The sequence below is a fragment of the Nesoenas mayeri genome, assembly GCF_963082525.1.
Source record: "Nesoenas mayeri genome assembly, chromosome: 1".
Classification (NCBI taxonomy): Eukaryota; Metazoa; Chordata; class Aves; order Columbiformes; family Columbidae; genus Nesoenas; species Nesoenas mayeri.
The window spans coordinates 58755923-58770409 of NC_137541.1; the positions used below are offsets into that span (position 1 = coordinate 58755923).

Consider the following 14487-nt stretch of genomic DNA (forward strand, 5'->3'; position numbering starts at 1 on the left):
AGTAGTTTCTATATTCACTTGCTATAGTTGCAAGAATATTTCTATTTAAAACCCCAGTGGTTAAACCATTTTGAGTTTTACTAATCTGCATTTGATTTAAATACCCAATTAGAATTGGATTTTTTGGTCAGGTATATAGAAATTTTTCTTGCTTTGTAATGGTCCTGAGACAAACCACTCTGAAGTCATAGGAATGGCTCTCCTGTATTTCATTGAAATGAACCATCTCTTCAAATCAAGTAACAATTTTGTTCGATAAAAGTTCCCCACTAAATTGAAAGATCAGGGGTTTTGAGTTATCTAGAAAAGTTTTTTTTTTGCTGATTACTTTTTGATTTTGTAAAGATGGTCACAATAAATGTTGGAGACAAACTTTTAACATGATCTCTTCCTCTTTGGGTAAAGTCCAGCCTGCCAATCCATAAAATTATTTGAAAAGTTAGTAAAAATTGCATTCAGCAAACTTGGGTAACTGAAATATTTACTTGGCAGAGATGATTTAGTGATGTCTGTCGCCGGAGTATTTGTGAGAATCTTCTGGACACTGCAGAAAAGAAAAAATAAATATTTACATATTGTTTGAAATAAATAAAAATATTTCTAAAAATATTAAATTCAAATAAGAACAAAAAAATATATCCAGTTTCCTGTATACAATTGTGGCTACATAAAGTTCCTTCAAATAGCCCAGTTTTAACTTACTTTAAACCTTGACCTAAAACCTTAAATCTGGATGCTCAATCAGTTTTACAGAGGCATATTACAAGCAGTGATTTATAGATGCTGTGAATAATGAGATGACAAGAGAAATGTGGAGGACAATGGAAGAACTTCACTTGTTCAGCATAGCAAATTTTCTCTTGATACACAAAGGAACTGAAGACCAGAAAGAACTACTTAATAGAAAGAAAAATGTTGGTGCAAGAACTAGTGGACATAAAATAATGATAGCTACATTATGCATGGAAATTAGAAAAGGTTGCTACTTAGCAACTTAATGCAAACAAAATTTGTTGGAGTCTTCTGACTGGAGTAGTAGGAGCTAAAATCAGTTTCGGGTAGAATTTGGTCAAAGTTTCTGAAAGAGATGTATGAATATGCTATGGGGTAAGATGGCCCTGGAGGCACTTGCCAGTTCTCTCGTCCTATTTTAGGTCTTTCAAAACAATATGGACTTTGTATTAAGGTACTTCTTATACTTGGATTTTAAAATGTTGTTTTGTGCATCTTTTGTCTGAAATCTGTGACTTGGCAACTACAAACCTGAACAAGGCTTGCAGTTACTCCTCTCAGTACCTCCATTTGCTGTGCACACTATCACAAATTCTGATAGGGAGGAAACAGTTGCAGGAGCAACAAAGGCTCACGTAAAAGATGGGATGCACTCAAGTTTTTGCTTATATTAGAATTACCAAAGACTTGCAGATCTATCCAGACAGGCCTTAGACATGGCCACGGAGTAGGTTTTCCCTCTGCACTGTACACAGAGGCAGTTAAAGAGTACAGATTGAGAGAATGACTAGAAAATACAGTGTCTATCTCCTTTTTCCCTATAAGATCAGAAAAGATTTTGCTGTTGCAGATTCTCGACATTTTTGAGCTGAAAAAGATGTGATAAAGCATATTTTCACTTCCAACTCTGTGTAACTTCAAAAATAAATCAGTTAATAACACAAAAAAGCTAAAAGGAGTTGCTCCAATTTACATCCTGACTGTTCTTAGTAAAATATACACCTAATTTTCCATGCTGATCAAAATAGTTAATCCTTCTCCTAAATTAGTTTTTTTCTTCTTCTTCTTTAACTTTGTGGTGTGGAATTTAGTGCTCATGAAAGGCAAAGAATTGAGAGCCGTGAAATAAAGCAGACTTTATCAATAGGTGATGTGCACTGCAGGCATCTACAAAGCATGTCTGAAAAGGACTAGTGCCCTTTCCTGTGGCGACAGGGTAATTTGATCTCCTTCATTTTTAACTCTGGCACTTTTTTTGAGCAAGGGCCTCAAAGCTGTATTCAAATTGTGCTAGCCAAAGGTTTGTTTAATAATTTCCTTTGCCTAATATCATCCCTAATGTTTGCTTACTATCAACAAAATTAATTTCTTATCAGAATCCACAAGAAAAGAAAGACAATTCTTCTCATTTTGAGCAGTGCCTCATTTCACTAAATGAAATTGGTTCTCATGAACAAGTGGAGATTGTAAGTGAATACAATATTTTTAATGCTGGCAGTTTTTAAAGCTGAAAACAACATTAGCCTCACTTCCAATTAATTTGTACTCAATAAACACTGTATGCATTCCAGGTTAATAGGAGAGAGATTGGGAAATACATACATTCAAATTTGATATTTCGTAGGTTTTCTGGTAAATCATGGAGAGCTACTTTCAGCCACTCATCCAGTTGCTTTGCAAACTTTCGGATCACCTGTGTCAAACTGAAAAGATAAATCAGTCTATCAGAACATGTTTACTCTGTGCTTTAATCTATAAAATCTATGAACATGTAAATACTATGAGTCAATTATTTACAACTCACTATTATGCAGACTTGCTGACATATTTGAGTTTGTAGGCGTGAAGAAAAACTTCTGACTATGTTTACAGGAAAAGGAAAACACATCACCATGTGAGGGTTCAAAACCTGACAAAGAATGGAAGTCTCTGTACTGCACTGCTTTGATACTTACAAATGGTATTCTTAGCTTGAAATAAAATCATTCCCACTCTGTACAAACACAAGAACATAAAATCAGAACTGTTTAAAGAATATAATAGATGAAGCTTCTGATTTCAGCTCAGCTGTACCCACATGTATACAGATGTACACAGGGATGTGCAACAACCATATATGCTGCAGGCAGTGAGTGGGTGATGATGATGGGGAGGAATTTCCAGGCCAAGCCCACACAGGTGGAGAAGCAGGGACAGAGCACAACCTGCCTGTTTAGCTCTGCACAGGACAGGAACTTCCCTAGTCAAGTGAGATTCTCTCTTCTCCCTTACTACCCTTTCCTGAGGGGTCCATCATTTCCTGCTAAACTTGGTGGGCAGATTCTTCTTGGCATTGATCAGTATAAAATGGCCATTTCCAGGAAAAGTTGCAGGGTGTTGTGCAGGGAACTCCAATAGTTGGTTCTGCCAGACTGAGCTGCACTGCATGGCGCAATACTCCAGACACAGAAATGAGAAAGAAAGGGAAGATGCAAGGAACCTTCCGTCTTTCAGCCAGGCAGCTTATTCTGTTTGCACTCCTAAGACGCTGCACTGAGAACGGAGCAGGTAAAATAAACACAGCCACAGGCCTGCTGTGCTCCATGCAGACACCCAACATGACAGGGAATGAATGATGACTCCTGCACCCACTAAAACGTGGCTTTTCTGGACAGGCAATGTTTGTTCCCAGGAAGTACCTCAGAGGGTTCTGGCTGAGTCAGCAAGATTTTCTTCAGGATCTTCCATTGCAATGAGACCCTTCTTCACCCCCTCCAGTGCAAGCTATGGCTTAATAGCCACAATCTGGCCCTTTATATGCATTACAAAAGTCCATATTCACACTCAAGTCTCTCCTTATTTGCTATGAAAGAACTAAGCAGCTTGAGAAAAGGACTGCTGTTCTGTTTAATCCTTCCAATGAAATAGATTGGGAGGGGTGAAGGGCAAAGCCTGTAAAAATGTACATGTCTTATCAAGGAAAGCCCATGCTTCTAACAGGTTTCTTGTGGAAATACTTTGACTGTACTTTAGCAGTCATAGAGTGTGCACAGGGGAGCAGAACATCTTGAAAACATTTGTCATAATTAGAACAGCTTCAAAATCTTAAGGGCCAAACGTACAGCACTAATAATAAACTCTTAGAACAATATTCTTAATGAATTACTTAATCTCAGGAAAGCATCAATCAACTAATAATGAAGATGTACACATATATTTAGATGATGCTCATCTTAGGAAAACCAAAGGGGGAAACAGGGTGGCTGCATTCAGTGATTACACTTTTTGCTATGAAATACTGATCTCTGTCCTGCTTCATCTATTAAATAAGACTTTTTGGACTCAGATGAGCTCCAGGTAAGAAAAGAACAACTGAGATCTACCACATGGAATGGAAAAGTGAATTTAGCTTTGAAACAAAGTAGGCGAATACTTAATAATAATAATAATAATAATAATAAAGTGTTCCTAAAATGAGCATGCATCTGCTCTTCATAAGATAACATTTCAATCAAACCAGCTTGTCCAAGACTTCACAAGTATGATCTTCGTGTTTTACATTCCTGGCAAGCAGAATAACAATTGGGGTCCAAGAGTGTAAACAGAGACAAATGCTTAGGTTTCAGTATCTGAATATGCCTATGACTATTCACAAACAGAGCAGCCAGGCCAGCTCCTTTTATCGCTGTAATTCAGAACACTGTTACACTGTTATCCCAGGCTAGCAGAAAAGTGCCTGAAATTTTCAGAAGACTGCAGCCTGCAGATTTGTGACATTACCTGAAAGTCAGGACATGACTACCAGCTTGATGTTAATAAACCAAAAAGAAGGCGGTATCCTTTATCACACAAAAAATAACCTTTTTTTTTTTCAATACAAGCCTTGTTAAAATCTGGACACTTCTTCAGGAACATGTCAGCTCTTTGACCCTCTTGAATTGACACTGTGATTTAAACTCAAGCAGCAAGTAGCTTTTTGCGAACTTGTGCCATTCTTGAAGACATGTAACAAAGACAGCTGAGCTAAAAGTGGTCAGTGCTGCCAGCTACACTGACCTGTCAGGTAATGCTTGTAGTACCGTTGGCATCAAAACTCCAGAAATTGCTTTGTACAGAATTGAATCGCAAACTCCCACTATATTCACTACAGTTGAAGAACCCAATACAGGCAGCATATGAGGAGGCATCCCTTGCCAAAAGTGCAGAAGAAAACTTTGAACCTGCAATCACAAGAAAAAACAGGAATGTTTAAACAAAGATAATCAAAGGGCACAAGTACCATTTTTTTCTTCAATGATCCTTCTTACATAGTATTCATTTCAGCCCCAGAGCTGGACTGATGCGGCATAACACAGGCAACGCATATTCCTTAACCAGACAGGCTTATACTATAACACAGCCACAGTGGTGTAATCAATCAAAGGGCAACGAGACACTCCGAGTTGGTAACAGGGTGTCTTTATGTTACTACAGTAGACATGCTCATGGGTACCACCATATTTTTTACCTTCCATCAATGGCTGGTGAGTGTAACTCTGTGGCTTCCACATGTCAAGCCTTTTTCTCTCCCTTTGCTCTCTGTCCCTGTATACAAAAGGATGCGGCCTAGGGCTTGGTGTAGGGAGGGATAGGAGGATAGCACGTGGCTTATAGGGATCAGTATACCATTCCCCATCTTCATTTGGGAAAGAACCACTACACTTTTGGATTTCTTCTTTCCTTCACTATGAAGGAATTAGAAGAAAGAATGGAGAAAGGCAAAAAAAAAGAAAATAGGGAGGTGATTTCAGACACAGCAAAATATACCTCTGAAATTTTTAATTTAGGAAATGAAGGTGTAATTAAGGCAATGTTATGATCATGGGTCAGAACACCAGCATTCATCAGTTATAACCTTTTGCACACAATTGGTACTGAAATAAGTAACGACACCTGGGACAGTAAAGAATATTTGCCGTTTATATACTGTTGCTGCTCTGCTCCTTCACCACCACTGATCTTGACAAACAGATTCCCTAACAAAATATAACATCCTGCTCCTAAGAAAGTATTCTGAGACTCATCCAGCAAAAGTCCCTGGATTTGTGTCACATATTTCTCTCACATGGAAACATCTGAACTTGTTGCAATGACTTAAAAGAGCCTCAGCTTTAAAGCAGAAGAGTGTGAGAATTAAACTGGGTGAGGAAATAAATCAGGGAGTTTCTTGCCATTGTTCAGAAGACAGCGTCAAAAGACCCAATTTCCTTTGATTTTTTCCAGGACCTGGATGTCATATTTGAATTAGACCCTCAGCATCTCTATGGTCAGATTTGTTTTCCCGGACTGGAGGCCTTTCCCACATGTAATATAAAATTGCTTGCATTACAGTAATGTTTTATTTTTCAGCTCTAATTATAGAGCTGTCTGCATGCACTGCCAGAAAACCCTCAGACTGCAGGAGGTACAAACCGTATCCATCTCTAATGGATTGTACCCATCTCCAATGGATTGTATCCACTGCTGAGCAGAGCATGTGTTCAGAGCTGCACTGCGGTACAGTTGAGCAACTGGGGACTCCAGCTACAGCTTTCTGGGATGTCTGGGAGGCTGCTGAGCCCCCAGCTGCCCTGCACCTTTCCTAATAGACCAACAAAACCCACCATTTTGACTGTGGCACCTGTCCTGTGTTTATGCTGAACACCCAGAGAAATTCCTTCAAACAGAACTCAGTCCCAGCTCAAAGCTTAGAAAAGTGGTGAGGGACACACTTCTTGAGTTGTAAGAACTGAATTGTCCAATATCTTGTAAGGGGATATTGCTGCCTTACTCTTGCTGGAGAAAGGAAAGACAAAAAATTTCCATTGCTTTCATTCCTCTAACTTGCACAGTGTTCTGAGATTTAATGCTATCGCTCACATATTATGTACTCAAGTACAGCTATTGTTCATTATTATTGGCCACCACAAACCCATAAGTTTGTAATATCACATTCAAAATAAGCTCTCAGATCTATTAATACCCTATATATCATTAAACTACAACTGTAGTTTCCAACCATACCTCATCAAAGTTTGCTCTTATTACAGTGTCGAGTATTCTCTGACAGTGAGTTCTATACATCATAATAAAGGTAGAAACCTGAAAAAGAATGAGAGGTAGACACACAAAAGATCATTCTACTTTAAGAAATGTGCTTTTAAAACTGTCAGAATATTGAGCACAAAAAAGTAAGTTTTTTCTTCTTACCTATGCACAATTGCAAAAATAACAAAATCAGAATCTAGTTAGATTTGTTAGATTAGCTTAAAGAGGAGTTTTCTTCTTAGAAGTAAATTCTTCCTTTGAATTCATGAATTTTTTTATGTCAATGGGGATTCTTCAAAAGTAAGAGGAGCAAAAAGCCTCAGTGAGATGAAAGATAAGAATGTGGCCCTAATTAGGACATAAAGAACTATAAAACCCGATTCTTTTGTCCACTTTACATTGATACTACACATATGAATAGCATTAGAAAACTAGCGAGCTCAGCTAAAAGCAGCCAGAGCACTTTTGTCATATGTGCAGATAGGATTCTGTTCATTTCTAATCTAGCGGGATAAGAAATGCTCAAGAAAGCACCAGAACTGTTTTCCAGTTTGCCATCAAATGTGTTCACAGATTGAAGAGCTATAACATATTTAAAAACAGTTACCCTCAAACCTCACCTGCTGTATGCAATGTAACTTTAGAAAAAAACTGTGCATGGGCTTCAGAAATGTTGTACAGCAGAGAGTGTCAGCTGCCTATTCTAAGGGAAGATACTTCTTCCTATTACATAAAGTAATTAAGACCCTCATAAATAAAATAATAGCATTATTAAACTCACTCTCATTTAAAGGTTTTGTATTTTAGATGAAGCTTTCATTCAGAGGAGGGACCAAAAAAAAACCCCAAGCAAACAAACAAAAAAACAAAACCAAAAAACACAACCAAAACACCACCAAAACATAAAAACCCACAAAACAAGAAGCTGAGAAAAGATTTGCAAAGTGTTACCTTCTCCTCTGGCAGACTGGCTGGCAGATTTAGATCTTTGACATTTGGAAACTCTGGCAGTAATGTTCCCAATTTGGATCGTGGTGAATACGCCACTGTCTGTTTGGTTACTTCTTTTTTTCCTGTTTCGTTGACCCAGGCTGCTCCTTTTTTAGAATACATCACATCATAATACTGGGAATTTTCTTTCACTGCAATTCCATAATAATGGTACCTGATACACAGAGATGTATATTTTATAAGGCATATTGTTTGAAAATTTAAAAAGAAGGGGGGGAGGTAAGATAAACTGATAATGCAAATAATTTCTGCAGCAAAACAAGCTGTGCAATAGTTTATATATTATTAACAAGCATTGATTCAGTAGCAGAATATTGGGTAATATATTGGGCTTCCAATTTTCATTCCTTCTGGTAAAAGTAGATCTCTTCAGAGTTAATAAAGCTTACTCTATGGCAGGGCAGTAAAATAGTGGACTTCCATTTTTTTTCTTATATTAAAAAACAAAACAAAAACAAACAAAAAAATCCCAACAACCAAATACAAACAAACAAACAGCATCCTAAAGCTACTTGTTGGCAGAGCTCTGCTGTGCATCTGCCCCTTTAGTTTTGCAATAAGCCGAAGTACAGACCCTCTGGACTGGCCCTTCTGTTGTTACTTCAGCTCCCTGATTCTCAGACTGTTGGGGGCTGGTTTGATCCTTGACAAGCACGAGTTTTTATTGCAAATGCATTGTTCAGAAATGCTTCAAAAATTGAAAACACTTCAATGAAAAGAGAGTGGGGAAAAGGCTTGTGCTGGAAAGCAACGAACGGTAGGAAATGTACAGTTCAGAATTATTTGCTTCATAACTTAGCATCATCACTGGGCTTAAATAAGCAAAGGACACTACACAACCCTGTAACTCTATGCAGACCACAGTGGGAGTTACACAGTGCAGCTGTGCTATAAAAGTGGATTGGTGGCCTAGTGGCACAAGTTCGCGCTACAATTTAGCTTTATTATATGTGTTAATGGAGGCACTGATTATCCTGTCTAATTCTTGTGTCAAAGTAGCATTCCTTCCATATTTTGCCAACTTTTATTTCGGTTTCTCAGCTGTAGACACCACCAAGCCATCATGCAAAGTTTTTAAAAAGGCAACAGAAGTTATTTTGCTTATATGTTTTTGATATCACCCTACTTTCCTAGAGGGAATTTTCAAGGATTTTCCAGTTCTTTACTTACAGCCTTTCAAAACCCTGTCAGAGCATGATGAGACACTGAATCCCACTACGATGGCAGGAAAAGTTACCATCTCTGGATGTTTTTGTTACTTCTCAAACAGTTACTGATTTCACAGTGCTGACAGCAGATCTGTTCACCTGAATAGACTCAAGATTGCTTAAGGCAAAATCAGCTGGTTTTACAAAGGTCATTTATTAAATGAGTGAGAGTAGCATCTGAGTGATGGTAGTTTACACTAACTCAGGTGATATTTTTTCCTTTCTTTCACTCTCAGTCATTCACCCACAGATCAATGCATGTCCTAATAACCAGCAGAAAGTGGTGGCAAAGAGCTGGAAGCCCTAATCTTGTCCACCAGCACAGATGGGGTGAGAGGAGGCCTGGGGAGTTGTAGCAAACTTGTAGTATGTGGCTCCCTTGCCAGGCACACTGAGGACATTACATGTTGACCAATAAAAACTATCCTGAACTCAATATTGAATAATCCAACTTAGGTTCATTAAAACATTAAGCTGACACAGATTTCCTAGCTTCAATACACAGTCACAGTATCTGCTTCAAATCTGCCCATCAGCACTTAGGCCAAGATGTATATTCCACACTAGAAACCAGGCTCCAGATCAATCCTAAACTGTTTTAGGCAACTAATGGCAGATTTGTGCTAAAACCAGGGTTATAACACCAGATGTAGAAGTTTGTCTCTTCAGCTTGAATGGTAACAAAGCCAGCTTGCAGTCCAAGTCCCTGGTTTGGTCTCTAGCAGCTGTCACGCATGCGCTGCACTTAAAAGCCATAAAGCTCACATACGTTCTGTGCAGCATGTCTGGGGCTGAGGAAACCAAAAGGAAATGCTGCAGGGAGATGGCACCACAAATCACTGAGGAAAGTGTGGGGAGGAGGGAAAATGTCACATCAGGCAGGACTGCAAGTGTTCTAGATGGACTGAAGGTTTGCGTAACTTAAGCAGGGGTCAGTCTCTCATACCAAGCTCCCTCTTAAATAAATTCCAGATAAAAATGAACTGAAGCCTAGAAAATGTAGCAGAATTTCACCGTGCATTATTTAATTTCTTGTATATTTCACTTGGCAGTAAACTACATAAAAGAGTTTTCCGGGTATCTTCAAAATCATATAGACAGCAATAGCCAAATTATCTCCAAAATTTTTCCAGAAAACCCATCCCAAATGGCAAAAATTCACTCGTGCACCTTATAAAGATTCTTCTCCAAGCACTTTTCTGTATTTCTATTAGAAAAAAATCACAACTTAACTCAATAAACAGAGCTGGAAAGTTTGATCTGCAAAAGAATAATGCACAGACTGCATAATTATTTTGTGGTAAACAGTGGAATGTTTTTTTTCCTCTCATAGATCCATTATCTGCAGTACTCCCTTAAAAAAATAAGTCAAATTCCCTTCATACCATGTAATTTCCATCAGTTTAACTAACCTCTTGTGTACATATTGAAGAGTTTCAAGGTACAGCACAGCAAGAAATCATCTTCTGTGTTTAGCTGCCTTCTCATGGCTCACCTGGTGGTGGAACTGGTTTTAAGCTCAGTGCAATAAAGAACAGCTGCATGCTTACAGCAATAAACCCAGCTGCAAGAATGAAAACCTCACAACTGATGACCAAGAGTATAGTACCATTGTAGCTCTGAACTTTGTCATGTTACAAGGCAGCCGTGCTATAAAAAGTCTGAAGGCAGAACCGTGTGAAGTCAGATAATCTTAACCACTTCCATGGCTGAGTTTCCTTTGGCAGTACCAGCGAAGTGGAATGAAAATCATACTGGTAGTGATCGGTCAGCACAGCTGGTGATAAAAGGACTGAAGTGTTAATACCTAAAGTAATTTCTTTATGTAACACTTAATTGGAATGCGGTCAGATATTTTGAAAAAAAGAAAACAAAACAAACAAACAAACCACAAACAAACACAGAGCTCTGTTGCAGCTGTGCTGGGTCTAGCAAGGAGTGTATTTATTGAAAAGAAGTACAGTGTGTATGTAGTGTGTGTTTATACCTCTTCTCTTCATTGGGCCAAATGAGGAGGATTCCTCTGTATGCTATAGTCCCTGGGGTGTTAACCACTCCCGAAGACGTAGGCATCCTCTTGTGGAGCAGAAGAACTCAGTTGTGTGCCTACTGAGGCTGTGAAATTCAAGTAACCATGATGTCCCTCACAGGGGTGACCAGGGACAGAGGCCAAGAGTTTTGATCAGCACAGACAGCATGATTTTCAGATATCCCTTCATGTTTGCTAGATAGGGAGCAGAACTACTGCAAGGGTGACATGAGAGAGTTGTGTGACCTGACGGACCCTCTGATAGACATGTAGGTTAGGGGGAAAATATGCAAGAAATATTAAGTCCCATTGGTTTTTAGCCTTATTGAGAGGAAAAAGACATAGCTTTTGGAGATATAAGACACCCCTAGTCAGCAGACCAAGAGCATCTTGCCCCTCTGAGAGACTCCTGGAGCTATGGGACGTGCCCCACTTCAAAAATACAGCAGTGCTCATCCCTTTCATTAAACAGGAAGACAAATAACAAAGCTGTAGCCGATGTCAGAGTGGTATGATGGCTTACAGCAGATACTCTCACTTGAATCCTTCCATAAAGCAATAAAGCAACTTGTGCATGCTTTCACTCTGTCTTTATGAACTTCCAAATAACTCATATTCAGAGCTAAATCCTGATTCTCCAAGTCTGGACCTATCACGCTTTCCTAATATGCTGTTGGACTAGCCCAGAAATTGCACCCGAGAGATTCCCAGTATCTCTGTTATGACTGATGTTACAGCAACTCTGAATGTGCATTTGAGAAGAGATTTCAGATCTTCAATTAGCTGCTTATATATGACTGCTCTACTAAAAGAAAGCTTAGTTATAAAAATTAAGAGAATATCAAGATGGGGGAAGTGACATTTTGTTCCATCAAAGTGATAATGCTTGGCATGGACCTTTTGTTAGAAGAGCACAGTGAAGTTAATGGCATTTCTTTAGTGTCTTAATTTCTTTTTTTCCTTTAAAGAGCAGGTAATTCTAGCTTTAGTATGTAAGTTCAATTCTCATAGCATATTTGTCTCTCAACATTTATCAATATGGTGTTTATAGGTTTAATTTTCAAAAATAAGTTCTACCAGCAAAATTTTACAAACATAGGTTTTCATTCCCCCCTCTATAGTTTTCCACTTGTGATCTACAGAGACTAACCTTAGACTACCCTGTAGGATTCTGTGAAAGTTAATAAAGAAAAGCAGGTGTGTGTCTGTATATACATATAAATATAAATATATATTTATACACACACGTTTTAGGGGGCTTGTGCTTGCCATAAAAAGATCCAAAACACCACTGGAAAAATTTCATGAAGTCCACAATCAGAAAAAATTGTATTAAAATGTCACCATATCCTCTTTGTAAAATAGTAGAAACACATCTTGTCAACAACAGGAAAAAGTCAAATACTCCAGGAAGTGCGCTGTTTTTCTGAATCAATTTATCATTCTGGAATTAGGATGAACTGTTTCCAGGAAGTACCATCTTTTGGGTAAGGCAATAAATTAATTCCTTGATCACTTAAAGACATGTTGGATTTCATTACACAAGAAAAATGGTGATTAAATCCAGATTTGTGGACAATTTCAGTTTAGACCAATGTATGTTCTTACCTAAATTCCAGATAGCTTTCTGCCACTTGTTCTCTAAACTGAAACATGATGTTAACCAGCTGTCATTTTCCAGCCTCCCACAGTAGCTCCGTTACTACTGGGTGGGAATGTCCTTTACATCATGTAAAGTGAGTTGAGATGAAAAACATCAAAGGAACAATACAGAAAATATTGCTGATTAAATCAGTAAAAGGCCTCCATTAGACTACCTTTGCAGGACTATCACTGCTGAACCAATAAGACAATGAAAAGAATGGAACCTCCAGCAAAGTTGTGGTTTAAGTCCCCAACTGGACAAGTTATTCCCTGATGGCATACTGTTCTATTCAGTAAAACCAGAGCCAGACGGGGCCCTATGTGAGATGATAATAAGACCATGCACTACTTACTTTGATTGACCTCTGGTTCCAAGTCTTCTTGTTGTTAGCTGTGGAAATTGTTGCCTTATTATCTGCAAACATATAGAACAGATATTTGAAAAAAATCAAAAAGCACATTTACTAATACTTAATATAGTCTGTTAAGACAGAAAAACTACAATGTCAGCAAAATACATGCCGGGAGAAATCAGAAATAAAGCTTTTAATTTTTTCCATTAGTGAAAGTGGGGAAAGCACTTTAAAATTCAGTATAATTGCATTAACTACCACTATTTTTAAAAAAAAGACTTTCAGAGGTTTCTGCAGTAGAATATATTTCCTTAAAACTCTAAAATAATTTCTGCCTCTCAACTAATAAGGATTGTACTTAGAATTGGCCTGCTATCTATTTATGTCAGTTTGTGGGATCAACAAACTTTCTTTTTGAGAGTTTTGGAGGCCACAGGTCTTTAAAGACTTGCACTGTCCTGCCATTAAACACTCCTTTTTCTAAAAGATGATTCCCTGAAAAGATTTTGGTATTTGACAGGGGCACAACTTCTACCAGGGAAGAATCACTGTTGTAAAGACAGATACCTCATAATTAATTTATCCTCTATAGAAAACAAGTGCATCTCAGAAACACCAGGGTATTATCAAAAATCTGGACTCCAGTCTGTCAGCAGAGATTAAGTAAACATTGTTACTGTAAAACAAAACTTCTTTAGTGCCAGATGAATTTAAGGAAATGGATTAATGAGTGTAGATTGTGCCTTCATTAATCAGAGCCTCTGTCAAGCAGGCAAGTCCTGATGAAAATGCTCTGGTGCAGTTGCTGGAAAGAAGGAGTTCAGCACCTCGCAGGATTGCACCTGATTCATGGTGTGGTCTGTAGGAGGAGGAAAATTCTTCTGGCAGAACAGTCATGTAAGAAAGACTGCAGAAGCCTTGAAGATTCACTTGCAATAGGAATTGCTTCCTTTTAAAATTTATACTCTATTTTGTTTTCATTATCTAAATTGCTAAATGCTTCCTCTTTGGGGTGGACAGCAACTAATGCTAAAGGAACACAGGCATACAAGACAGAATATAACTGCTTAACTAGAAGAAAACGTCAATTAAAATTGATTAAATAATATAGATTTTTTTTTCTCCATTAGCCATTTTGCCACCATGATAAATATTTAATCCTGATTGATGACTGAAAGCTCTGGAACATGTATTTAGATCAAAAGGTGTTATATAAATAAAGACATTACAGTGTCACACGTTTGACCATTTCTTCAGTATTTATTTTTTTTTTTAGAAAATCTACCATCATCTTCCCTTTGTATCATGTAAAAATTGACCTGCGTTGGTTTCCAAGAGCTTTGCACAACACGGCTGGTGTCAAAAATGCAGCATAGACTCAGAGTCGCTAGGTTGTTCAGCTTTAATTTCTGGAGCAAAACTTCAGCAAACAGTAAAACACTTTTGTGGAGCTGTGAAAGTTCAG

General features: G+C 38.1%; 1 protein-coding gene across 1 annotated transcript in view; it reads right to left on the bottom strand.

The window, feature by feature from the left end:
• The window catches only part of RFX4 (regulatory factor X4), a gene marked incomplete at both ends in the record, with an annotated part of 92318 nt that overhangs the window by 33405 nt on the left and 44426 nt on the right, over window positions 1-14487 (bottom strand). Inside the window, 6 exons of the mRNA XM_080349205.1 lie at window positions 486-544; window positions 2335-2435; window positions 4768-4931; window positions 6754-6831; window positions 7729-7942; window positions 13023-13084. Of these exons, the coding sequence (XP_080205331.1) occupies window positions 486-544; window positions 2335-2435; window positions 4768-4931; window positions 6754-6831; window positions 7729-7942; window positions 13023-13084 (678 nt within the window). The remainder of the gene's footprint in view (window positions 1-485; window positions 545-2334; window positions 2436-4767; window positions 4932-6753; window positions 6832-7728; window positions 7943-13022; window positions 13085-14487) is intronic.